This window comes from Chionomys nivalis, chromosome 23 (assembly GCF_950005125.1).
Source record: "Chionomys nivalis chromosome 23, mChiNiv1.1, whole genome shotgun sequence".
Classification (NCBI taxonomy): Eukaryota; Metazoa; Chordata; class Mammalia; order Rodentia; family Cricetidae; genus Chionomys; species Chionomys nivalis.
The window spans coordinates 9,752,250-9,780,194 of NC_080108.1; the positions used below are offsets into that span (position 1 = coordinate 9,752,250).

The 27,945-nt window shown below is 38.9% G+C and overlaps 1 protein-coding gene across 1 annotated transcript in view; it reads left to right on the forward strand.

The window, feature by feature from the left end:
* Positions 1–4,665, forward strand: part of Rab38 (RAB38, member RAS oncogene family) — a 52,582-nt gene extending 47,917 nt beyond the window's left edge. Inside the window, exon 3 of the mRNA XM_057756426.1 lies at positions 3,801–4,665. Within this exon, the coding sequence (XP_057612409.1) occupies positions 3,801–3,953 (153 nt within the window). The 3' untranslated portion in view covers positions 3,954–4,665. The remainder of the gene's footprint in view (positions 1–3,800) is intronic.
* The last annotated feature ends 23,280 nt before the right edge of the window (positions 4,666–27,945 follow it).

Below are 27,945 nucleotides of genomic sequence, written 5' to 3' on the forward strand. Positions count from 1 at the left end.
AATCATTTCCTCATCATGATGAATAGATTTTCATTTATTTGCTATTATTGTGTTTAACCCTATTCCTTAGCAGATTTTTCTCAATTTTACATTAATCAATGATAAGTACATTTAACTGGCATGTTGACATATATATAGAATTTTTTAAAAAAAAACACTAAAATATCTAAGTTACAATATAATTCATATATATATACTTATATGTAATATATACAATATGTAATATATACTTTTAAAGTTTTTCTATCATATAAACATATTTTATAGTATATAATGAAATAAAAGGAGAATTATCTAGTACCTATTGTGTCTCATAAAGAACTTTTGCTACTGCGTTTGATCTTTAAAATGGTTTGACAGCATTTTCTCGTGGGTCAGGGAAGAACACATGGGGTCCCACCTTTCCCTGAGGGACTGTCAGTAGTGATTGGTTACTGGGAAAGGGGTGTCTCTTCTTCAACAGTGTAGTCACAGAAAAATCAGTTCATACCCCAGTAAATAAGTGTTCACGCATCCGCACATAAACAACTCTAATTAAACTCAGTGGGTCACACAGAGCAAAAAGCATGGACGTGTGAGGCGGGATGTGGAAGAGAGACGGGGCTGAGGGAGGGCAGTGGGGGTGAACATGACTAATGTTCGTATACATACACACAAAGTCAAAGAATAACTATTTCAAAATTAGGGAGAAAAACAGCCTTGAAAAGAAACACAACTTGTTTTAATGCTGAGGAGTGGTCTGGCCTTCCAGGCCACCTGCTGTAAAGTCAGGCTGAAGTCTGGAACCTTTCCAAACTTACGGCTTCTTACCTGCCAACTTATGATCATAGTTCATGTCTGGTATCTGGACTGGGGTTGTAAAGTGCCTTTGTTTCTAACACACAAGCAACAGTTAATACAGAAGTGGCGTTGGCTTACTAATTCCCTGAGCACATACTTTAAAGTCGCCCTAGCTCATAGGATTTCTTTAGTGAGAGATGCTGTACCATACGCTGAGGTCCTACAAGGCTAAGTGAGGTTACCTGTTCTCACCATCATGAACGTAATGGAAAACCAGTAACCAGGTTTGTTCTTAGTAGCATAAACAGCTGGTTGGATTCAGAAGCACAGCATTGGTCTGTGTCTCTTTGGAAGAGCCAGACACTGCTTAAGCTCAGATCACCGCCTTGGGTCCAAGAGTTGAGATGTGACAGGTGTACTGAGTGCGCACTGTGCCGTCAGGACACAGTTGACTTCCCACCAGGGAGCAGTGGCATGTGTCTTTCTGTATACTCGTTTTCATGGAATGGAGCAGACGCTGGAGCTGCTGAAGAGAGGGTACCTGCCTCCCACCCCAACAGTAACAGAATCAACAAGCACAAAAGTGAACCTTTATCCTGCTCTATTCTAAAGAGAATTAAAGAATGTGAGCCTAAAACGTCTGCCATCTGCATAGGAAGTGCATGGACCAGGGACGGCCAAGCGAGGCAAGCTTTGATTTGTTCTGTTTTCAGACAGACCCTTTTATAACGGACAAAACAAAGGCTCAGAGACAACCCGTGAGGTCTATTCCAGCAAAAACCATTAACAACAGCATGTACTTTGACAGTAGATGAACTCGGGGTCAGGTCTGAAGGGTGTGCAGTTTGATTACACGTATAGACAGCTAGTGCCATTGGTGATGGACACATTGGGTGGCCATCGTCACCCTTAGCATTCTCTAGGAAACAGGACTTGATGCAAGGATGTCTTTTTTCATTTGGCACTCCCTTTTTATTTAATTTTTTGCAAGGTTCTTAAAGCAGATCAGTGATTTTGAGAAGCAAAAATGTTAGGAAGAAGCAATTTGAGTTCAAACTGGACAAAGAGACACAGTGACGTAACAGCTTGACGTGACAAACTGTCTTTTAGCAAAGAAATGCCTGGAAGAACTTTTTAAAAACTTTTATAAATTATGATTTAAAACAATGGAAGTTTTCTGGAGAGTTCCACTGAATTTTACATGAGAAAAGGTGATTTTTAGTATTCTGGCAGTAAATTCCTTGTTACTTTTCTTCATCTGTTCATAAGAAAAAATTCTTATGAATTATAGTACTTAGATATCTGATGTATGCTTTAGATTAAAATATTTGTTTCATGTTATTTCATAATTAAAGATCATTCAACTATTGCATACTACATTCATTGATTGCCTGAGCACGTGTGGTGTGTGTGTGTGTGTGTATGCGTGTGTGTGTTGGGGAAGGGGGTGCCGCCATGCCATGCCAAGGTGACTGCAAGTCAGAAGACGACTTTGGCGTTGGTTCTCACCCTCCACCTGGTTTGGCATGGGGTCTCCATTTGTAGTTTCAGAGCAAGTGCCCGACTAGCTGGTCCATGAGTGCACAACAAGTTTCCTGTCTGTGCCTCACACCTTCACAGTGGCGGTGCACTAGCCTTACAAACACTTGGTCTACTGCATCCGTGTTTTGACACAGATTCTGAGGCTCTGAACTCGGACCCTCAGGCTGGCGTAACAAGTGCTGCTCACTAGACTGTCTGCTTACCTGTGGATCCACTTCTGATTTCACATCCTCCTTTAAAGAATTACCTCCCTCTGGAATGTTTTAGGCAATGCCATGGTCAAATGATTCCTAATCCTAGGAATTTCCCATAGCAAAGGTGCAATTCCCATCCACGCTACATGAACTGATCAGAACAGAAGCTGAGAATTCCCACCTCAAGCTTTCCGTAAATTCATGTGAAAAGAATGTGGGACAGTTAAATCCTGACTTTTGTAGCTTCTAGCCAACAAAATCAGACATATACCTTTTCATGCTTCTCATATTTAATCGGCCAGCAGCTGTCGCACGTTCATGTCTGAGTTCAAGGACGTCAAAAATGTGGTGGCTGACAGGCAAGAAGATAGAAATGTTGATTAAACTGCCAAAGACAGCTGCAAAGGTGTCCCACTGCCCTGTTTCCTATTGAGACTTTAAAAGCAATGCACATCAGTGCAATTATAAATCCAAGCTAGACTGAAACTTATTTCTCTTATAAGATTATATAACAGGTAAAAAATAAGAAAACTGAAATCTAAAAATATGTAATATTAAATGAATTCAGCAAATAATATTGTTCATATTTGACAAAATAAAATCTGTACCTCAGCTTTGAAGAACCAAGAGATAGAAAAGAAGGAAGGAAGGGAGGGAGGGAGGGAGGGAGGGAGGGAGGGAGGGAGGGAGGGAGGAAGGAAGGAAGGAAGGAAGGAAGGAAGGAAGGAAGGAAGGAAGGAAGGAAGGAAGATGGCAGTGAGGAAAGCAAGGAGAGTGAGGAAAAACAAGAATATATATGGATAATGTGTAGAAAGGATTTTTGAATGAATTATCAAAAACACTGCCCTGGCTGGAAAGAAAACTCAGTGGGTAAAGTATTGTTTTGCAAGCACAGGGATTAACTTGACTTTTGATCCCCAGAACACGGGCAACAAATTTCAGACAAGCTATGACAAAAATACCTTTAATTCCAGTGCTGGGAAGGCCAAGACAGGCACATCCTTCACCCCTCTGGCCAACCAAACTAATCTATGTGACTAGTCCCAGGACAGTGAGAGACTATTGTCTCAAAGAAAGGTGGAGGTATCTGAAACACAGCGCTTGAGATTGTCCTCAGACTTCTACATGCCTATACACACATGTGCCTGAATACAAAAAGCAACACACACACACGTACACACACAGGCACTATTTTTATAATACTGGATTTTGTCTTGTATGAGACTGTTATTTTATAGTGTTGCATTAAAACAAAACTGCTTTTTTTCTCTCTCTCCCCCTTAGGAAAACATAAACATTGACGAAGCTTCCAGATGCCTGGTCAAGCACATCCTTGCTAATGAGTGTGACCTCATAGAGTCCATAGAACCGGACATTGTGAAGCCCCACCTCACAGCACCCAAGGTCGTCAGCTGCTCTGGCTGTGCCAAATCCTAAAAGGTGCCTCTGCTGGCGTGTGACGGTCAGAACCCCAGAGCCCTAATGAATTGGGCTTCAATTTTTCTTTGATTACCATTCTGGGTAAGTGTCAGAAGAAGCCCGTGGCACGTGATGAGCCAAAGATGTGTGACTGCACGCTTCCTGTCCAGAGAGGAACAGCAAATATTCTCTATATGTTTTTCCTGACCCTCAGCACAGTGTTTACAAGCTTTTTAAATATCAGTCTGTTGTCAAATGCTGTTTTATCATCGAGCAAAGTTACTCAGGGACACATCCAGCTGTGCTACGTTTTCCTTTAAATCAGCAAAGGCCTCTGGTCTTCTTGAGAAGGGGAACAAGAGAGCATGGCGAAGGTCAAGCTAAGTGCGGAATTTGCCTTGCCCTGGCGCGTCTTTGTTCTGGTTTCAACTTGTTTCTGGGTGGTCCTATAGGTCTATTAAATAGAAACTGTATTTTCGCCTTTCTCGGCAGACCTGAGGGTTGTGTGTGATGTTGCCCTTCAGAGTCGTGTATGCAGGCAGCCTGTGCCTTTGTTGCCTTCACTGTTACTTGCTGTGCCCTGAAAGCTGGTTTAACTGAAAACTGTATGGAAAGATCTGCTCCCTGAATGTGCCTTTCTCTTAGCATCCTTGGACTCAAGCTGTGGGACTCCTCTGTACATGTAAGATATATTATATATATTTTGCACAGGTGGAAAATAAAACATTAAAGATGCTGTTTCCCTATTTCTGATAATTGCCTTCAACTTCTTTTTTAGTACTGTGGATTTTTTTTTTTTTTGACAATACAGCCATGTTTCTCAAATTCCGTTTCTCCATTTGATTTTAGAAAGGGGATAAGGAATTGGGATGAGTTCATTCTATCTTGCACCAACTGTTTCATTCATCATTTAGGTCAAGAAAATAACTAGTGTTTATGGATTTTTGGTTAATCACAAAAATATCTTTATACGTTCTGACTAAGAAGGTTATAAAGCAAAGAATATAAAAGCAAACAACTGGCCATATTGTTGAAATGTTTTAGGTGGGTAACATTTTTAAGAGGAATATTTTCCTTTGCTATTCATAGTACACTCACAAAACCTTCAACTTTCACAACATATATTTTAGCACACGCCACTGACATTCATTGTTTCTGTAGCACCACACACGCGTTAGTATTGTGTTTCTTTTTCCCTTAGGATGTGCACTTACCTCTGATGCAGTTGGCCCATGAGGCAAATGGTCCTGAAGCATCTAGGAATTCATGCCTCTTAACTGGCTCTGACCTATGAGAGCAGAAAATGAGCTATACAAACCCCCAAATTTCTTTTCACTCACAAAGAGTAATTCCAAGGCATGCTCAGAGGACTGCCTCTGGTGGCATTAAGTGTCTGTTTTTTTTTATTGTTTATTTATTTATTAAAGATTTCTGCCTTCTCCCCGCCACCACCTCCCATTTCCCTCCCCCTCCCCCATCAAGTCCCCCTCCCTCATCAGCCTGAAGAGCAATCAGGGTTCCCTGCCCTGTGGGAAGTCCAAGGACCACCCACCTCCATCCAGGTCTAGTAAGGTGAGCATCCAAACTGCCTAGGCTCCCACCAAGCCAGTACGAGCAGTAGGATCAAAAACCCATTGCCATTGTTCTTGAGTTCTCAGTAGTCCTCATTGTCCATTATGTTCAGCAAGTCCGGTTTTATCCCATGCTTTTTCAGACCCAGGCCAGCTGGCCTTGGTGAGTTCCTGATAGAACATCCCCATTGTCTCAGTGTGTGGGTGCACCCCTCGCGGTCCTGAGTTCCTTGCTCGTGCTCTGAGCCAGACCCAAAAAGAGGAACATGGGATGTACTCACTCATATTTGGTTTCTAGCCATGAATAGGGGACGTTGAGCCTATTATGCATGGTCCTAGAGAAGCTAATTAAGAAGGTGAACCCAAAGAAAAACATTTAGGCGATGAAAGGAGACAGAGACAAAGACCCACATTGGAGCACCGGACTGAAATCTCAAGGTCCAAATCAAGTGTCTGGTTTTTATGGAGGGAATTTTCCATTTGATTCATCCAACATGATTTTCTTATTCCTTCGCTGATGCTTTTGGGTTAACCTCCAAAACAAATTACATTCACACAAATCCTTGTCTTATTATGTGGAAGGTGACCTAAGTTTGTTAAGATGGAGGTGAACCAAGGGGGAAGATCCTTAGTATCAGATGCAAAGGATGCAATCAGGAGTATGAGGAGACAAACTACAGAATGGAAAAAAACATGTTCAAGCTATTCACCTAACAAGAGGTTCATATTAGAATATATAGGAACTCTAAAACCTCCCTAACAATAATAACAATCCAATAAAGAGGATCTGAAAAGATACTCTTTCAATGTGAAACTATCAATGGTCACCAAATAAAGGTAGAACATTACTAGCCGTCAAAGAAAGGGATGCAATTCTACACTATGAGCTGTAATTCTACTCTAATCAGAAGAGCTAACCCCACAAAGGAAAAAAAAATAACAAATGCTGGTGAAAACACTAAGAAAAGTCTTATGCCACTGTTAGAAATAAAGTTTAATATAACAGCTATAGTGAAAAGCATAAAAGTCCTTAAAATGTATCTACCACATGCTTCAGCCACACATTTCTAGGTCTATGCTCAAAAGAAAATGAAACAGCGTATCAAACAAATATTTACTGCATCACTAATAGCTAAGCTGTGGCATCCACCAAGATACCTACTGGTAGATAAATGGATGAAGAAAATGTGTAGATTACTATGGAATACCACTTGTTCTTAGGAAAAAAATGAGATTTTGTCACTTGTAGCAAACTAGGTGGAGTAGGATAACATTATGCTAGATATAATAAGCCAAACACAGGAAGACAAATACTCTGCGCTCCTCTCTTTCACAGGTGGAACCTGTAAAGAGCTTATTTTAAGGTAGTAAAGAAAGAACTGTAATTACTAGAGGCTATGAAGGAGTCGGAGTGAAGGAGTGATGGAGGAAGGGTGAATATGGGTATGAAAACGGGTAAGAGGAATAATTCTATAGTATCATGGAAAACTAAGAGATGAGCTCAAATTTCCCAAATGTGACAAAGAGAAAATTTATTTTACCTAATTTAATTTTATTGTATGTATATATGTATTGATATACCATATTTTTTGATATACCACACATATAAATTTATCATTTATTACTTTAAAAAGTTTTAAAAACAGAAGCATGACCCTTTAATCCCAGCACTCAGGAGGCAGAGGCAGAAGGACTTCTGAGTTCAAGGCCAGCCTGGTCTACAGAGTTCCAGGACTGCATCATATCCGCATGCTTGATTTTAAAAGTTGCTATTTAAATTTCTGCATCAAGTTTCAAAAGAAAGCATTAAAGGAATTTTGACTTATGGTTAAGATAGAAGTTTGAACAATTGTTGAAGGGACCCTAAATGTTTTTCTACCATTTAGTACTTCATATTTATATGAAGTGGAGTTGTTAACATTAAAAAGAACAAATCAGAGCATCAAACAGCTTGAAATATCATCGAAAGATCAACTATGTCTTGCAAAATTTAATTCTGTATGAAAAAAAGAAATAGTCACATCCCTCTCACTAGGATGCAAATGGACTTTCATCTTCAAAAAATGGTAACATTGTATGTACAACAAAGAACTTTGAAAATATATTTATTTATCCTTTATTATCTGTAAATATTTGCATCCTATAATCATTTTGTATGCTCCGGCTTTTCTGAATTTAAAAGAAACTCAATTTAAGAGAAATTAAAAATTTCTCTGTAAGAAGGGGTCACAAGTGAAAAAGATGCTTAAAAGAAAGTCCCTGAATTTTTTTGAAAAATCCGTGTAAGACCAGAGTGTCCTGAAGATGCAGAGGGAGAAAATGCAGAGGATACAGATAATAGCAAGGCAGACCAAAGGCGCCCTGCGTAAGACTTATTACAGCCTCCTGTGCCATTGCTCACAGCTGGCTCTGGATGTCAAGGGTCAGAGCACCACAGAGGTGTGACCTCCTAGATGAGCCTCATAAAAGACTAGCATAAATTGGTAAACAGTCAGGCTGTCTCACGTTGGCTTGAATAAACCTCAGGCTTCCTCCTCCAGAGACCTCCAAAGGCAAAGTTACAGGGAGTAGGAAACTAATTATTGCAATCTTTTTGGTTTCCCTTTGTGCCTGCCTCCCTTTTCTGTCTCATCACCAGTGAGTCCCAGAATCTTTAAGCAATTTTCATTTCCGTTTGTGCTCTGAGTGCTTCTGGGCATGGTTATGTGGGCTCACTCATCTCTACAGACAGTGAGCAACTTTCGAAAGCTCACATTGCTACTCACTGGCAGAACAAGGACTCACATCCAGGAGGCCTGATGCCAATGGTCTTGCTGTTAAATGCTATGGTAAACTCTCTCCTTAGATCTTTGCGGGATGCAGTGCTACCACATACCAGCTGCTACCAACCACGTCTCTTCAGCACTGTGTGAGATGCTGCTGTACACGATTCGTAGAAACACTTAGATCAGTGCATAAAGCATGGCAAGCAATGAAAAATGATTACTGTGCTATTCTCCTGTTGACTTAGCTATTACTAAGCTAAAGGAGTACAAACATGGCCATCTGATGAAATGATATGCATGTGTCAAGATATACGTGCCCGACCTCACTGATGCAGTTTGGTGATTGGTTCTGGTGACAGCGGAAAGGAATGATTTCCTTTAGGGAAAAACAAAAAAGTTAGGAAATTAATTGTTATGATAGTCTCACCACTTTGTGAACATATTAAAATCCAGTGAAAGGGGGAAGAAATGGTGAGTAAATAAATTACAAAGTCCTCACAAGAAACAAAGTAAAGCCAGAGAAAAAGAAATACAGAATTGTTTTCCCCGATGCATGAATGGAGGCCAGCTTGGGGATACTGTCCTGGTCTGATTCCACCGGAAGGTGTCTTCTGACATGCTTGTACCACTGCCGGTATCATTCTCCCCAGCTCACCCTTGCTGAACTCACCACTTGCTCTCAGATGCTGGGAACTACCATTGTGCGTAGTTTTACATTTAGTTGCTTCTGAGCAATCCCTGAACCCTGATACCTTTGCTGCTCTTAATTCCCCCAAGCAATAGTGAGTCTTTTATTTATTTTATTCCAGGACTGGGATAAAAGGAGCACGAAAAACTCTGACTGAAAGGGTAGAAAGTGCAGGCGAACTAAAGCAAGCGCTCAAACATGGGAGGAAAGTGCCCCAATGAAGCCTGGCTGCACATTCTTTTATTAGTGCGGTTAAGTCTGAAATGCTCCGTTTTAACAACCAGCTTATTTTCTTCTATTGAATTCATTGTCAGAATATCAATCTCCAGACCCAGGCAGTGTATTCCTAAATTCTGTATACTGACTTCAGACGTAAGAGCCAGGAAGTTAACAATGCAGAAGATCCCGATCATGCTTTCCGTCAGAACATGGATCAGCCTTATGCAAGTGTTTCTTTTGATTTTTCACATCAAATACCAAAGGATATGCTGGCACTTGTAATACATTCTTGTGTTGTTTTCTGTCGCCTTGAACTGAAGTTTTAAGAAGTTACCTTACGTTGGATGTGTAATACCAATCAATTCGTGTTCACAGAAGTCTTTAATCAAACAGCTACCAAGTCACTGCTCTGATCGTGTCTCTGTATTTGTATTAAATGGGCCACCTGTCAAGGTTTGTAACAAAATACATAGTACTTAATATGTGTTAGTTTCTTTTTTTCTGTGATAGCTGTTGTTATGGAAACCTGAAGAATAAAATGTCATGGTTCCTTGCACTTTAAGTTTGGAATTTCCTTAGAGGAAGAGAGACTGGTTAATAAGACCGGCAAAAGATGGAACAAGGATGAAGGTGATTGTTTCTGCTACTACTGGCATCTTCATTTTATGGTATTTTTATCATTGCAGCAAAAGGTGATAAATATTATTTATTCCCAGATCCTTCAATATATCTCTTCCAAGTAGAGCATCATTTAATTATTCTTACTATTTTATCGGCCGGAGGGTTTCCTTTTATATACATAAATAGAAAAATAAATAAGCATATAGAAAAATAAAGATGTTTTGATTACCATGATTCTGCAGAGACCTGTAGCCAGGCTGTCTGTCTTTCTGATTAATCTGGATACTCTGTCCTTAGCTAATGTGAGAGAGAACGATGTGTTTATGATGCAAGCTGTATGAGGCTGGCCCCTGTGCTTCCCACTCCAAACTTGAGTAAAGCAGCCTACGGGGTGTGACTGTCATTTTCTCACTTGGCAGCAGGTCGGTGAACCTGTATGGGATGGGGTGAGAGCCAAGCGCTGAGAGGGGGCAGCAGAGAGGATGAAACTGCCTATCTAAGTCTCTCGGTTCAGCTGTGCAGGAATCCTGATTTAACCTTCACTATTATGTTGTAAGAAATAAGAATTTCTTATTTCATTTCTTTGCATTTTTACTCAATAAAGATTGAGCTGATTTTCTATTGTTCATAAACCAAACATCCCTGACGACTTAAGCAGAGTCCAAATTCTATAGTAAGAGGGGGTTAGACCTGTATTCTGTTATACAGTCTGGTTTTGTCTGTCAATTTGACACAGGTAGAGTTATCAGAGAGGAAGGAGTCTCAGTTGAGGAAACCCTTCTAGGAGATCCAGCTGTAAGGCATTCTCTCAATTACTGATCAACGGAGGAGGGCCCAGCTCATTGTGGGTGGTGCCATCCCTGGGCTGGTGGTCCTGGGTTCTATAAGAAAGCAGGTTGAATGAGGCGGGGGTCATAAGCCACTAAGCACGGCTCCCCTCCATGGCCTCTCCATCAGCTCCTGCCCCCAGGATCTTGTCCTGTTTGAGTTCCTGTCCTGACTTTCTTCAGTGATGAAGAGCAATGCTGAAGTGTGAGCCAAACAAACCTCTTCCTCTCTAACTTGCTGTTTGGTCCTGGTGTTTCATTTCAGCATTAGAACCCTAACGAAGACCCCTTTTAATTGTGGTCCTGTCCCACAGGGCCCACATTGCGGACCATAATGTTCATTAACAGCTACAACTCCCAGTTATATGGAGATTTTTCACTTTTCATATTGGAATTTTATCTTTAATATTCTAGTAGTAGAGAAATATAAAGTTACAGTTGATGAAGGGATAGGTGTTTTACGCTAATAAAAACACTCGGTATCACAAAAATAATAAATGGTAAAAAGTGGCTTACCTAATAAAAACAAACACATTAAGATTCTGTGATTAAGTTACTTGGTAAAATTGTAGAGAACAAGATAATAGAAATAGAATGCTTCACACTGTGTATCAATTTATATTTAAAAATTAGTGCAAATATTTTTAAGTATATTTATATATCAATTAGGGAAGCAAATTTTCTTTAAACTCTACGAACTATAATCTGGGAGTCTATTTCAAAGAGAGGTGAATATTTCTCAGGGGAATCAAAGTAGCATAGGAAGAAATAATGTGTGAAAATATGGAATTCTATGGGCCCCGTGAACGTCGCCCTGAGAATTGCGGCAAACCTGTATTTCAAGCACTGAGGACCAGAGGTAGGGGAACTGCCTAGGCTCAGGACCCACAGTTTGAACATTTATTCCTGAAACCAGAGCTATTTTGTGTGTAAAACTGTAAAATTTCCATAAAGAGAGTGGATGCATGAAGCTGAACAAAGAACACGTAATAGGAACAATTACGTCTTAGGAAGTGGAGATTCATTATGAAGAATTAATTGAGGAACATAGGGAAAGGCCAGCACTTCCGAGGCTGAGAGATCACTGCCACAAGACAGAAAACTTAGCTGAGCCTCCCTCCTTCTCACCTCTGAGGCTGAGGTGCGGACTCTGCTAGGGAAGACGCTGCTGAGGTCCAGAGAACCCAGTCGCTACCTGTGAAGAATCTTCTGCACACAGGAACCACTTTCTGTAAATCGTTGACAGGGATCCTCCTGAAACCCACTGGGAGACGTGCACCGCTACCAAAGTCTTCTGACAAAAGAATTGTTTGCCAGAAAAGAATCTATTAACATCAGAAAGAACAGCACTGAGTCAGGAGAAAAGTCCCCTCCTCCTCTTGGGCTCTTTCTAGCACCCTCTACTGGCAAGGCTGTGCACTGCGCATACTGGCAAAGAACACAGGAGTAGAAGGCTCACCTCTGGAACCAAAGGACAGAGTGCAGATCCTAGCTTCTTATTGTTAACTGCAAGCATTTAGGTGGCACTCGCTGGGAGGATTGTCTAGAAATCAAGACAATAAACAAAAATAAGGAAAACCGAGGAATCTGAGAGAGGAAGGGGTGGGCAATAGAGCACAGGAGATAAAGTGTGGGGAACAGAAGAAAGGATGAATTCAAACAAACAACGCATGAAAACGCCATAAAGAACCCTGCTAATCTGCAAGAAAATTAGAGAAAAATTAAAAAATAACTTAAAAATGCGAAGGACCACAGACTGAATTTGGAAGTAGACTAAAGGGATAACCATCACAGTGTGTTAATTACTGTAAACCTCAGTAGCTCAGCCCTAAAGAGCTCCTGGCCTCACTGGCTTCACTGAAGCACTTCCCTGTCACTGAAATCATGGTGTGGAGTTTGCCAGATGAGGTTATTCTTCTCTTGGATTTCTACATCACCCTGGAGTCCTTTGCTTCTAGAGATGCAGATAGAAGTGAGCGAGAGAAATACATAAGAGTGGTATCCAACACTTGTTCACACAGAGCTGACCAGAGTGAAGGCTCCTAGTTCTAAGAGAAGCTGAGAAAGGGACCAAGAAAATGACCTATAGTCTTGCCTTCACCACATGAGATTTTTCAGAAATTTGTTCATTTTAAAATTTCACCATGCCTCAATGCCCCAATTGAATTATCGTGTCTTTAATATAAAAAAATGATGATACTTATTGCACATATGGATATTTAGTACATATTAAATTCCCTTAATTAGTAATTAGGAAGGCTGGAAGAGAAATCCACACATGGATAAATATCTTACAGAGGTCATTATGGTAAGAAAATAATTTCAGTTTGTAGTTTATAGAAACAGAAAAACCTACTTTTTTTAGTGATCAAATTTACAGATTTATTTTTAATCATCTGAGTGTCAGAAAATAGTTGGTCTTATCAGGAGCCAAGTGTTTGAAGAAATTTTACATGTTGAAGCTTTGATACTGGTAAAGCCAAGCATGAATTTTCCACCTATACTCTAACCCTTTGGCTCTTTAATTTGCAAAGTTGAAGTGTTGCTAATCGTACCGTGGTCTCCAGTTATTGCGCAGATTCCACTGCAGCAAATTGGGCAGTAGAAACACCGAGAGCATCTCAGCGCATGCACTGTTGCAGGCATGGCTATGAGGGCTTTGCAGGGAGAGAAGTATTTCAAGCACGTAGGAAGCTTTGCACTGCGTTTTTGTTAGTTCCCTACTTTTTCCATTATCACGCTACTAACTATTCCAATTCATAAGTCAGTCTGCCTTCCCTGACTCCCATAAATATTAATTGAAACAGTACCCAGCTATTTCTAAATAGACAGCAATGCAAATATGCAAATGATATATAAACCACAGCTATGAACATGTAGCATTTAATTTTAATAGGATAACTTTGTATATTATTGTTTCTTTGCGATAATCAGCTGCTAAGGATGTTATTAGGAAGCACGTGGTTAAAGAACAAAATCTTTTTTAGTTGTATGAAAGGGTGAGTAGGTCTGTATCAAAAGTTTCTGTATGGTTTGGAAAATAAAATGAATGCAAACGTCATAAGTGATTTCACTTCCCAAATTAGCAGTAGTTTTTTCTGTCTAATGGGAATTGGTGTTTAACCTGATGTTGGGATCATTTTTTTTCTTTTTATGATGAATATCTTTCTAGTTCATAAACTTACTACACATCATAAATTTTCAGGGTGGATAGAAATTACACACATTATAATCCAGTAAAGCTTATGCAATCACATAACTAATAAGAGAGTTATTTATTTTCACCAATAATTTTAATTCATAATATCTCAAAGATAAGCTTTTATTATATAGTCGTGAATAATTTCTCAGAAAAAAATGTCTAAAATGGAAACTGTTTCGTGCTTTATGCAAAATTTTAAAGCCATTTGGAAATTATTTCACAGAAATAATTTCTTCTCCTTCTCTTGGTGGTATTTGAAAATAACCAGTGAGCAGAGCCACCTAGCCTCCTCCATTCTGCTAGACTGTTGTAGAACCTTTGCAGACAGACTCCCTGTGTGTGCTGGGGAGGACAGGCAAATGCATGAGGCGTAGAGAAATCTCTATAGATACCACAGACATGACGTCAGTTTTTACTGGAGACCCAAATAAACACAAATTTAGAGTCCTCCCTCCTCTCCTCAGTACCCTTGAAAAAGGTCAGTTTGTTCTACTAACTACAAAACAATACACACAAATTAGTTTTTGTAGGAGTATTTTTATCTGCTAGGGAGATGTAGCCCGTGGGCTTCATCCAGTAAATCTGCTTGCTAATAATATTAATGAAATCAATGAGTCAGGTATTGTGTTTTATGGCGTTATATTTATTTTACCAAGCCATTATAAATTATAATGTTTCTCAGCTTGCTTTTGATCTATAACAATAAAATGCCTTTTAAAATATACTGTGGAGTCTTCCTTCACTTTAACCTTGTAGAAAATTGAATTATGGCAGCAGAAAAAATCAAAGCATAAAACATTTCCCCAGCAAAGTTTAAGTTTTTTGTTTTGTTTTGTTTTGCTTTGTTTTCTACCTTAATTTATAGAGGTTTGCCAGCTCTCTTGCCTTACCCCTTTAATCTCATCCCCACATTCAGAAAGTCTGAGGCAGGAGGATTACTACATTGGACACCACTTTGCTCTGACTATATAGTGAGTCTCAAAATATATAAACAAAAATCAGGATCTTTGGTATATTAGATTGAAAATTTATAAAATATTAGACACCAAGAACTTCTGGATTATGAAAAATATTTTAACCTACCATTTTAAAGCACTATTTGCATGATTTCCTGTTTTAAAGCTTTTCATATTCGTATTATCCCTTTTGGTACTTCAACATACTTTTAGTTTTTAGTTTATCTTGGCTGACTTTGAATCATAATTAATGATTTGTCAATATCATATCAGTTTCTCTCTTTTTTGAACGTAGAGCAGGAGACAGAAAGATGTTTTAAAATCCTTTTAGGTACCCTGCACAAAGAACTATAGGAGCTGAGTAAAAGCTGGGAGGGAGTAGGCAATGTGGTTTTCCCAGGGAAGAGCACGCCAGCTGGTTGTCAGCACCACGTGGTCAGCTCTAACATACAAGAAACATTTAGACAGAATCCACAGGTTATATAGAGGAATATATACATATATAAAACACACATATGCATACAGCAGCAATTAATGAGGAAAGGAACTGTGAATTAGAAGGAAAGCATGGAACAGTACATGGGAGAGTTTGAAGGGAGGAAGGGAATGCAGAAATGTATTTATAATCTCAAAGATGAAAGAAAAATAGAAAAAAAAATAACCTTAGGTAATTCTCTCCTCTCCTCTCTCTTTCCTTTCCCTCTTCAGCCTGTTTGAGCTCTAAGTTCCTCTAGGGGAAGGCTTCAGAAGCCACCCAAGATTAAACACTTGCTGATAAACTCTAAGATTCTGATAATGGAATTCCTAAGAGAATTAAGGGAGATAACCAGCGCAGACTATTTGAGGAGTCCCTGGCTTCTTGCTTCCAAAGATGTTAGCTAGTGATATTCTGATAGAAATTGGAACCCAAATGTCACACAAAACAAAAGGCATTTGCGACCTTCTGTGCTGAGAGCATGTTCTACAATAACAACCATACATTTCGATTTGAGACATTTGACCCCAGTCTTTCTAAGAGTGTAACAAACACTAATGGTATTAGGAAAAGTTCATTTGACACCTCTAAGCATATTCTTTTATCCATTGGAGTCTCTCGGGTGAAGCTCTGTGGGTTTGTGGGGTTTGTCTGTACATGTATATACTCACACATGTGCCTGAAATTTTTCAAGGTTTACTCTTATTATTTTTAATGACATGTATATGTGCATTTTTAGTGTAAATCTATGCATGTTGTGTGTGCAGGTACCAGAATCATCAGATGCCCTGGAGCTGGAGTGACATGCCCTTGAGGATCTCCTGAAAACTGAGCTCTATTCTTCCTAAGAGCTGTTCATATTCCTTTTCAATTTTACTTAAACATTTCCAGATATTATAATTTTTATTAAGTTTATTTATATATTTTACATCTGGATTATAGTTTGCCCTCCCTCCTCTCCTCCCATTCTCTCCCTCCAGCCCTTCCCCCACACCACCACCAATCTACCCCCAATCTGTTTCTGTTTCTGTTTCTGTTCAGAAAGGGACAGGCCTCCCCTGGGTATCAACAAAGCATGGCATATCAAACTGTGATAGAACTAACTCCCTCCCCTTGTCTTCAGGCTGGCCAAGGCAACCCAATATGAAGAATAGATTTATAAAAGTCAGCCCAAGTATTAGAGACAGCCCCTGTTCACACTGTTAGGAGCAGAATTATAGTTTAATCACGTTATTTCCTTCCCCCAGCTCCTATAGGGTCCTCTCCACCTGCTTACCCAATCCACTGAGAAGCTATCTATGCTTACCCTTTGAAGCTGTTCCCTCCCTTCAGGAGATTCCAACTGGTGACAACAAAATTTAGTGTGAAGAATTTCTACCCAGGTGCCTGTGAAGTTTCCTTTCACCTCCCTCCCTTTTTTTTTTTTTTTTTCATTACATCAGTCAAGGAAAATCTGCAGCTGGAGAAGTGGTAATGAATTCTGTGCAAATTGAAAAATAAAACAATATAACAAGGAAAGGGATTTCCTTATGCTCCAGGACATGAATGTCATTGAGTATTGAGTATTTAATATCAACCATGCTTTATTTTAATCTTAGAGTTTGTTTTTCATTATATTATTGAATTTTATATACTATACACAATCAGTTCACATATGAGAAAATTGAACAGACAAGTTCCTCCTTATATTTAAATTATATATATTTAGATTAAATTCTCTGTAATTTTTAAACAATTACTAAAACAACCAAAGGAGACCTGAGAACTTTATATAAAACCAAAATGGACACTAAGGAAATACTTTCCCTTCCTTAGATCTGCTGTGTATTCAAGTAGAAATAAATAGCATTTATTTAGGCTAGTATTGACTTTTCTTAAAAAACTGATTGGTATTGACTTCTCTAAGTAAAATGAATTAATTTTTGATTCTTTCCCCAAGCCCATAAAGATGAAACAGTAACAAAAGTCATTTCATTACCACCACTGTCCAGAAGACGGAAAATGAAGATGTTTTGGATCTCACAGGGTTTGGGTCTGTTTGTCAGGAAATGGTGGACATGTCAGGACAAACACAGGATACAGCCTCCACTTAGCCTGACCTAGCCAATCAGGATTCGAAAGCAGCCAGCAGACCAGCTTCAGTGCATATCGACAGCCTCACTTTGGCTTTGATTGTTTTCATTCAAAGATGCTGCTGCGAAGTATTGGTGAAATGAAACACTTGTTTTTCTTTCTTTCTTTCTTTCTTTCTTTCTTTCTTTCTTTCTTTCTTTCTTTCTTTCATACAGCCTCTTAAAAGCTAGGTAGTTTTAAAACCACAGTGTGGAACCATTTTTTTTTCTCCTTGTCTAAAGCTATAACTCTGATCTCAGAAGGTTGAGTGACACACAGGAGACCATCCTGTCTCTAGACACTAGGTTAGATGCCAAGTATTCTGTATACTAGTTTTAGAACTGGAAGAGTAAACTTGTAGTATGTGTATAAATTTAAAAGACACAGAGGCAGAGAGGGTGTGTGGAAATTCCTAAGGTCTTTAATAATTTCTGTTGACAAATCAAATAAAAAAGAAAGTTAATGGATTTCTGGAAGGATTGGCCCCACGAAAGAAAGCTATGAGCACTAAAGCACTGATGAAGTGGCGCTGTTCCGTTGAATTAGGCTTTGGATGTGTGGCTCTGCCCAGCGCTGAAAACCATGCCTTGTGCTGAATCACAGCTGAACCTCTGGGACCTCAGATTGAGATCTCAGTCATAAAGATCTACAATCCGGAGCCCCAGCCTGTTCTTTTCTTATTGTAAAGATTTTCCACTTATGTTGGAACTGCTTTAAATTTGGAAATGGATTAGTTGGATGTACACAGAGTCACAAAGGGAGCTAAGGGTTTTCATTCTTTGCACAGTAGCGAATGGACTTGATCCTTGTGTAGCCATCAACTATTCACCATATCTGAATCACAACAGAAAACACAGCAAGGCACATTAGACCATGAACATATCCAGGTACCCTGCAGCATCCCTGGTTTGCCTCAGCAAGGTTCCACTGTATTCATCTTTACTTTTTTTTCTACGTTCTGAGTCACACGCAGAATGCTTTATTTCCCAAATGCAAACTCTGTTTTCTGATAGTCTATACTTTTGTGGGGCACAGATGGATACTCTGCTGCCTCTGTGTTTAGTTCTGTTATGTAGGTCCTTGCAGTTTGATTGTTTTTGCCCAGAGGTGTATCTGGACCTGTTACAATCTACTTCTACACAATAGAGGCATTTTGTACTGCGATTTTTTTGAATGATGGTCTGAAAAGTCAGAGGAAATGGGAATAGAAAGGGATTTACCTCATGGGTAAAACTGTTACTATATCAATCTAGTCAGTGGTTGAGCTTTCTGCTTAGGAAGGTGATGGGAAATTAGGAGTGCATATTCATCTTTTATCTTTACTGCATCTTATTACTCTTAAATTTTTTTCTGTTTAAATATATTCATAAGTGCCCCAGTCAGTGAAGTACTTAATAGGCAGCATGGAGACCTGAATTCCATCCCTGGAATACACTTTAACAAGTAAAGGAAACAAGCAAACAATAAGAGTAACAAATAGGCTTGGTGACGAGCACCTGTAATTCCAGTGCTGGAGACAGGCAGATGGGAGGGGCTTATGGTCCCCATCTTGGACTATTTAGTGAGTGATAGACCATGAGAGACTCCATCGGAGAAGAAGAGAAAAACTTGGGTGTCTAGGAGTGACACCAAAGTTTATCTTCTAGCATTGCTTCAGCTGCCCCATCTCTGCAGTGTGAACAATAGGCATTGCTTGAGCTGCTTGTCCCTATAGACTTACCAGAGAATATCCGATAGCCTTCAGGGATTGAGAAGAATGTCCCACCCCTCCCCCATGACAGCTGAATGTTGGAATCCAGCAAAAGAACAGAGTATCTTCCAAGTACAAACAAACTTCAGTGCCCAGGGCAAAGAGATGACACGATTGTACAGAGATTCTATTGCTGACAGCGGAGTGTGAGTATATTTATCCACACCTTTCGCCTGTGTGAGATTCACTCCTCCCTTCCTTGGGGAGAAAGCACAGAGAATCTCTCCCGTGCACTGCACTCCTTGTGCTGTATCAGAAGCCCCAATCTCAGGTGGACAGTTTGGGTTTATCTTTTTCATGATTTCTTTCTTGAATTGAAGAGAAGAACCATGGGCTGAGGTGAAAAAGAAAGAGCTGAGAACTGATAGCAAAGAGAGCTGGAGTCTGCATTTTCAAAATTTCTCTTCAAATTGAGCAAAAATAACTCTGAGATGATCATCAGCAATTACTGTGAAGAAGAGTGGTCTTATGCATGACTAGGAGAGTTTCTAGGGGTCTGTTCAAAAGGAGTAGGATGGCAAGCTAGGCAAGATGCTCCCCGGCTTACAAAATTTTGAAAGTCAGTGAGATTTTCTGATAGATTGAATGTGAGGTTTGTGAGAAGTCAAAAGTGATCTGAGAATTTTATCTTGACTGTAAAAATTCTGGAATCCATGAGAGAAGTTGTAGTGGCGGTGGAGAGGTTAGGAGTTAAATTCAGGCTTGTTAAATTTGATACAAATAGTCGGGCATGTGATACATGACATTAGAATAGAAGGGGAACCCAGATTTAGTCAAAACTTTGAGAGCATATACACAGTATTTAGTTGAAAAGTTAATAGGAAAAACATGTAAATGCTATGCAAACAAATTGTAGGGAGGTCCTCCAATACTCAGCATTTGATTGGGAGATGAGAAAGGACAAAATAAAAGACAAAGCAATGGCTGGACCTTGGTCAAAGAATAGCACACAAACAAGACTTCCAAGAGTTGAGGGAAATAACATCACAAGCAGCTGACAGGCCCAGGAGTGAGGAATGAGTGCATCTCCGGATATGTCAGTAAGAAAAACACCAGAGTCTGTGAACTAGCTTACTGAGGAATGTCTGTCTTTAGGGACACATGGACTCATCCAAGAGTTTGCCATTGTAAATTAATCAGAAGTTTTCCCAAAGGAGTCTAAAGCTGAGATACACATAGAGAAAGGTGATTAACTGGTCTTGTTTAGAACAAAGGAACCAGACTTGTATGATAAACCATGGATTTGCGTTGCAAGACTTCTTACAAGTCTTCCTATTCTCCCCAAAGTTCCACAACACTATGCAGTCCACTTTTTAATGCATTTGGTATTTTTCCAGGATAAATAATAAATACATTTTTGGACATTTACCAGGTTCTAGGAATTGGAAGTGTCGTAAGAAGTTTATCTCCATCCCAAGAAGCCCTGCGTTAGACAAACATATGAAAGAGACTTCTCTATTTAGTGCATAGGTCATTTAAAACCAGAGGCACACCCATGGAAGAGAGTGAAGCACAAACTACTTTACCTAAATACCGATCTATCTTTCTACCCATTTATCTACTTTTTTATTTGCTATTATATTTTTGTTTTGTTTTTCGAGACAGGGTTTCTCTTAAGCTTTTGGAGTATTTGCTACTATTTTGACATCCAATGCATATGCTATTTACTAACATAGTGAAGAAATGTTTTAAATGTTTCACATTGGATTGAAGTTTTGTATGTTGTATACAAACTTTATATATTGATACAAATTTGAGATTAATTTTTGTTAAATCAGACTGCACATTATGTTTCTTGTGTGTGTATGTGTGTGTGTGTTGCTTTGAAGCCTCTCCTGGAACTCACTTATTTGACCAGGCTGGCCTCAAACTCACAGAGATCTGCCTCCCAAGTGCTGGGATTAAAGGCGTGCGCCATCACCACCCGCCTGGTTTGTACATACATTTCTAATCTTGTTCAAGTTATTGTACCTATTCAATTCATCTAACAATGTCCTTTTTGTGTTATTTTAGATACAGATTGAGGCACAGAGAGATACAGGTTCTGAAATAACCTGATTTACTGATTAGAGAAACAGGGTTTTCACAAAGATCCATAAAGAAATAAAAAGTACCATGTGAAAATGTTTAGTAAGGATCTGAGACCCAGGACACGTTTTGTGAAAACAGTACGTATTTATTAGAATTGGTGGCAAGGTTGGGGTGAGGTCTTTGAAAGTAACCTCTGATAACATTTTGAAATGGCAGCTCACCCAGTAAGCACGAAGGTAGCAAACTGCTGTCAGTGCCTCCGCTGTGCGTTGAGGCAGCAAAGAGTCAGTGTGTCTCTTAGGCAGTTTTTCAGCGATCAAGTAAACCTGTTACATATCTAGCCCTCCAGCGACAAAGCATACATTTAAATTCCCATTCATGTCAGTGAAGAGCCATTGCTGCTTTGATGACCATGAAACAGAGCAGTGTCTTCATAGAGCTGGGGTCACTTCAGGACCAGTTCCCCCTTCGACGAGGCAGCAGCTTCTAAATTTATAATAACCTTGCTCCATAAGTCACCTCCCAGCTTCCCATCAAAAGCCCTATAAGGATACCAAAAAAACTGAATCTCAAATGTAAATTTCAAGCAGGACAATTGATCAAATTGCAAGGACATTTTACTCTGTGAAAGGATGAGCAGAAACTGGAAAGTGTATGTCTGGGCTACAGTCTAAGGTCACTTTCCATTACCCTGTATCCATGCTAAGTATATCATTTATTAATTCTGTTCTCATAGGAACCCTATAAGGGCTCCTATGAATATGTGTGTTTGTAGATTAGTAAAATATATTAGTTGGGTTAATTGGCTTGCTCAAAGACACACACCATACAGTTTTTATGTGGAGAAGTAAAAATTCAGAGTTTTCTACTCCTTTCTTCCTTAACTACTAGATATATTATCTCTTCCTAAGAGAAAAGAAAAACATATTGAAATATTTTGCTGCTTATACCTGCTTTTGAAGATGCGCTGATCCTGGAAAGTAGCTTCAGAATTAATCTATTTCTCTCTCTACCCCATTCAGCAGTTCTCCATTGCCAAACACCCTTTAAATCCCAGAATCTCAGGGCATTGTATATTGAAGAAAAAGGATTAAAATTTAGTCCTGAGGGCAAGAAGACTATTTGGAATATTAGATTCCAGGAGATGAGACCTACCTTGTACGACACGGATTCAAGAATTATAGGCGAAATCTTAGTTTCTATTGAACTTATAAAACTTGGTTCTGCCACAGCAGAGAAAATATTTGCAAAATGAGCCTTCACAAGTCACCACAGATGGAGCTGGAAGATAAACCCCAAACTCTCCCTTCATATATGAAGTTAAGAGGGAGATGTCAAAAGTTTGTTAAATGTTGGACTTGACAGAGCTCTGACCATACAAATGGTCACACCAAAAATGACAAGAAGAAAAATCAAGAATCATGAACCCACGAAAAAATTATAGCATAAAGCCAGATTTTTCCCTAGAGATTTCAGCAACTCTCAGTGTGGTTATTTCCCACTAGAATATATGCGTCATATATAAGGTGAGTATTTATTTTCTGAGCAATGCTTAGCATCAAGGATAATGATGGTAAGTATTAGACCCTCAAAAAAGAAGTTAAAAAACAAAACAAAACAGATACCATGATTTAAGAAATCCTACGCTATCAATTGCAAATTTTCAAATACATGCAAAGTCAAATTATATGACATTTTTGTTACTTAAGTTCTGAGAACTTAAAAGATGTGTGACTTTACCTCAAAATATGAGTCTCATTGATTTAACATTACCTGAATTTTAGAGGCTTAATGGAATCATGTTCTCTTCTAATGCCAAGTATAGTCTGATGAGAATCAAAAGTTTTGTACACCTGTCTTCATGAGCCAACGCATGTCCATCCAGGCTCTTTTCTTTCTGTTTTTAAATTCATGTGCAAAATATGGTTGACAGACAAAGAACAGAGACAGCACACAGAATGCTGTATGGTTTAACAGGTTTGTCTTGGAAATAATACTAAACATGTTACATGGCATTGGTCAGTAACCATCACATAGCTACAGTTAAGCATGGCAAATGGATTATGGAATGGTGTTTCCCTATTTGCCAGTAGAAGCCAATGGCAAATATTTGCTCATTCACTGATATAGTCCATATTCCGAGTACCAATTTTTCACTATGTTTTCTTCCACACATTGTGTTTGGTCATTCATCACACAAACATCCTTCCCAAAGCTTAAAATTCTCATTAGTGACAGTTCATCTCTGAGTCACTGATAGGACACATTATAATGATCTCTCCCAGTATAGCCTTTTAAAGTGGTGGAATATATCCATTTCCAGTGGGACATGGGAGCTTCATGAACACAGAAAAATGTAAAATCCTTCTGGGCATGTGCTTGTAAGAGTCCCTATCCGAGGTGAAGTGAAATCTGCTCACATACGTTCTGACAGGAGAGGACTTATTCTCCCAGCATTCTCTGTGGTGCCACTGGAAGAAATCCCAAAGACAATTTTTCTCCTGGGTCATTAGTGGGTATATAAGGATGTATCCTTCCCCAGGACTACCAAAATTTCAAATCCAGCTTCTGCGAAATTGGTAACTAAGGGTAATTTCAAATGTCAAATAATGTGCTTTTATAAGTGATAGGGAGATTCTGGTTAGATTATGAGTTATTTTGTTTGTTTATAGCTGCAAAATGTTGTCGTAGATATGATACTAAACTCTACTTGACTGGTTTTCTGTTTGTTTTACCTACCATGAGTTTTCTTTTCTTTTGGTGTAAGTGTAGTCGCTTGTAAGCAAGGGGCGCTAGTTTTACAGCCTAATATTATACATTTGGCTAAAACATTCTACTGGATTGCTTTAACTCAGTTTTACATAAATTGTGGAAATTTTCAACATATAAGGCAATGAACATTGTAGAGCATCTTAATTCCACTGTCTAAGTCCAGTAATTTCAATGTATGACTTCTGGTCCCAAAGTTCACACACTTATTCTGATGGGATGCTCACATTGAAGAACATCACTTCCTATATATTTATAAATATATATTTCTTTACTGATAATATATATTATTACCAACATATTTATCATATATATATATACACCATATTTATTTTATTACCAATAATACAAAGAAAATGAAGCCTTACAAAATATAATCAAATATGTCTTATGTACTAAGAAAAGAGAAACCTTAGTTAGTGGTAGTCTTCTTTTTTCATTTGTAGAATCAACGTTCATCAATATGCCTCTCTGGTCTTCCGCCATTCATTATTTTCTGTTCTCCTCACAACTTAGTAAGCAAGATAATCAGTTTTCTGGAATTATTGTTTGTTGGTTTGTTTTTTATAGTTAAGCTTCTGCTGTTTGCTAGCCTGTAATGATGTTTGCTGTGCTCCCCCCTCGCCTGTACTTCTTCAGCTTGGTAATTAGATGTGGAGGCCTTAATCCAAGAAAAGGTTTTTTAGTTAGTTTTTAAAGAAAGTACACTAGCACACCCAGGCTGATCACCGTCATTATTATCAAGTGCTCATGCCTGTGTGTATTTCCCTCTTCTTGAGTGCTGTGTAACATCCTTGTGTTGTGCCTTTAAGAGAATATGGACAATGATGAGGTGCCACTCCTATCACTAGACAGCCTTATGAAATACCGTTCCATACCTGAACAGAGTGGTGAAATTTTCTTATGTATCAGTGAGATAAGCAGCTACATTGAGAGACTTTAAGTCACAAGTGGTCTCTCTTTCTATGTCTCTTTTTCCAGCCTAATAAACAGTATTTCATAACAATGTGAAACTGATAATTCAATAGCCTAAAACAATCTAGAAATATTTGTTATACATATGTCCTCAAAAGTAAAATTTTTGATATTATGTAAAAATTAATAGATCTATATCACTTTCAAAGCATTCTTTTTTAACAAGTGAATTTCCAACACGTGTGAAAACAATGATGTAACCCAAGCTTCTCCCGCCTTTCCTCTGAATTCCTGTTCTTTCCTTCACGGAAGGAGGGCAGGGCAGGAACTCAAGTAGGAACTTGTAGCATAAACCATGGAAAATTGCTTCTTGTTGTCTTACCAACAGGCTCATTTTTAAAAATTTTCTTATATAGCCCAGGATGCCTGTCCAGAGTAGTACCACCTCCAAAGCAGAATGAGCACCTCTTCAGTAACTAACAATCAAGACAATTCCTCATAGACATGGCCACAGGTCAGTCTGATATGGGCAGTTCTCTACCTGAGACTCTCTTCCCATATAACTCTAGACTGTGCCAAGTTGACAGTTAAAACTAACAGGAACTTGCTACCAGAGGAACAAACATCCACAAGCCGCTACTAAACAATTCATCTTCAATCTTCTACCAGCTGACTAATTTACTTCTTCCTAGAACACTAAACTTCATGTATGAAAATAGGAAAGTTTATCAAGTTATACTGAGAAAAAGTTATATTCAGATACTCTAGGTTTCTAAAGAATATGAATTTCAAAAATAGCCAGTTAGAATTCTAGATTTCCCACTTCTAAATGTTCCAATAGGGCTGTCACCACCACTGCTTCACCAGCTGACATTTATTGTGCACGTTGTGATGGTTTTGAATTTGCATGGTCATTCCATGAGCTACGAAAGGATAGATTTGCCTTCTAATGGCTTCTAATGGCTGCAATTACTGAATTTACATGAACTTAGACCAAATTGAGCCTGTAGTCATTGAGTCAAGTTATGAGCCCATCGTATTTCAATTACCAGAGATTCAGAAATACATATTATGATTTGGGTTGGAGGGTTAATATGTATTCAATCCAGGGAAATTCAGTCAGTGACTGAAGCCAAGAAAAGACAGTGGGAACTGGGAACTAGAAACCAAAGTCTCTACATTCTTAGCCTAATTCCTCTTCTTTAATGTTCCTTTGCCTCATTTGGATTAGTTGAAGGCAACAAGTGTCATTTACTATAGAGAACAAATTCTGTCGTCCATAAGTAATTCCAAGACAGTTATGTGAAGATATATTTTAAAAGAAATAGTTTTTATAGATAGACAGTCAGAGTATCATGGAATTACCATTCAATTGCTAAGCCTAAATATGTTGTCTTATTATTTATTAAAATTCTTCTCAAAGAAGGAAAGTATATTTATCTGAAGATTCCAGAGAGATTGCAATTTTAAATGAAAAATAAAATACATTGGGGAGCAGTGAAATTGTATTTCAGGGTGGGCAGAATCAAGTCTAAAAAGACTCACTCAATGAATACCTGTTAGTGTTTGAAACCAGTGGCAGAGTGAGCTTGACCATGTCTTCTCACGATGATCCGCATGGTGCCATATGGATTCCCAAAGAAACAAGACTGGCAAACTCTCAGCTGACATTCTGTTACTAGGTCACATGAAGGAAAGCCAAGCCCTCCACAGTCATATTCCAGGCATTCCACTAGGGAGTACAAACACATCATTATGCCAATAGTGTTCCTTTCCCTCTATGCTATCAAGATTATGTTTTAACGGTTTCTCTTCATTGCCTCGGTGTTTCTCATTTGCCCAAGTTTAATATGTCACTAGTTAGACTCAGCCTTCCGTGTCTGAGGCAAACACATACCACAATTCGATTCTTAAATGATCATTAGACTCAGTGATGTCTTCATTTATGCTGCATAAGCTGGCTAATGTCTCTAGACATCTGGGCCGTCTTCTCCAAAGATGAATGATTAATATCCTCATTTTCCACAGCACTGAAACTCATGCCTAATTTGCTGCTTTCATTCGACTTCCGAGGCTTGCAGCAACTGCCTGTACTTGGGTCTGTTCCAGCATCTGCGACTGTCCAGTGTTTGACATCCTTCTGAACTCTGGCTGGAAACAGACAGAAATGGATGCTTATTCTGGCCTTTCCTTTTCACAGATTGGCGATTTGACATCACTGTCTTTATTTCTCTCAGCCTCAATGCTCTCACTTTGAAAATCAGTAAAAGCTTGTCAATCTTCTAGCATAATTGTCATGATTGTGATAATTATGACTCACATGTCGTCTCATCATTTTAGGCTGCTACATTTGATCTTAGCTCAATGGTCAAGAAGCAGTTTGCCAGGGTGTTGAAGAGTTGGTCAGATCAATGAGTAGTTGATAGTCTTTCACTTCAAAAATTTCCTCCCCTTGGTAGCTGAAATAGAATAGACTGCTATAACTATAAGAAGTCCCAGCACCTTTAAATTATTTATTTAAATTATTCATTGCATGTGCACGCATGCACATGTCATGGAATACATGTGGAGACAGTGGACAAATTGCAGAATAAGAATACTTTCTTATTATGCATATCCTGGAAGTAAGATAAATTCAGGTTATCAGCTATGACAGGAAGCACTTTTATTTCCTAGCCACACTGCTGGCCTAGCTCAATCCTTCCTTCCTTCCTTTCTTCCTTTTTTCCCCTTTCTTTCTTTCTTTCTTTCTTTCTTTCTTTCTTTCTTTCTTTCTTTCCTTCCTTCCTTCCTTCCTTCCTTCCTTCTTTCTTTCTTTCTTTCTTTCTCTCTTTCGTTTTTTTGACGCAGGGTTTCTCTGTGTAGCTTTGCTGACTGTCCTGGAACTAGCTCTTGTAGACCAGGCTTGCCTCGAACTCACAGAGATCTGCCTGCCTCTGCCTCCTGAATGCTAGGATTAAAGGTGTGCATCACCACCACCACCCAGCATAAAATCTTTTCTTGATTACAATCCCTGTGTTTATATGTGTGAGTGTGTATGTGCATGTATATGTGTGTTGCCAAGGACCAAACTTAGAACCTTGTGCATGGTAGACCAGTGCTTTAACAC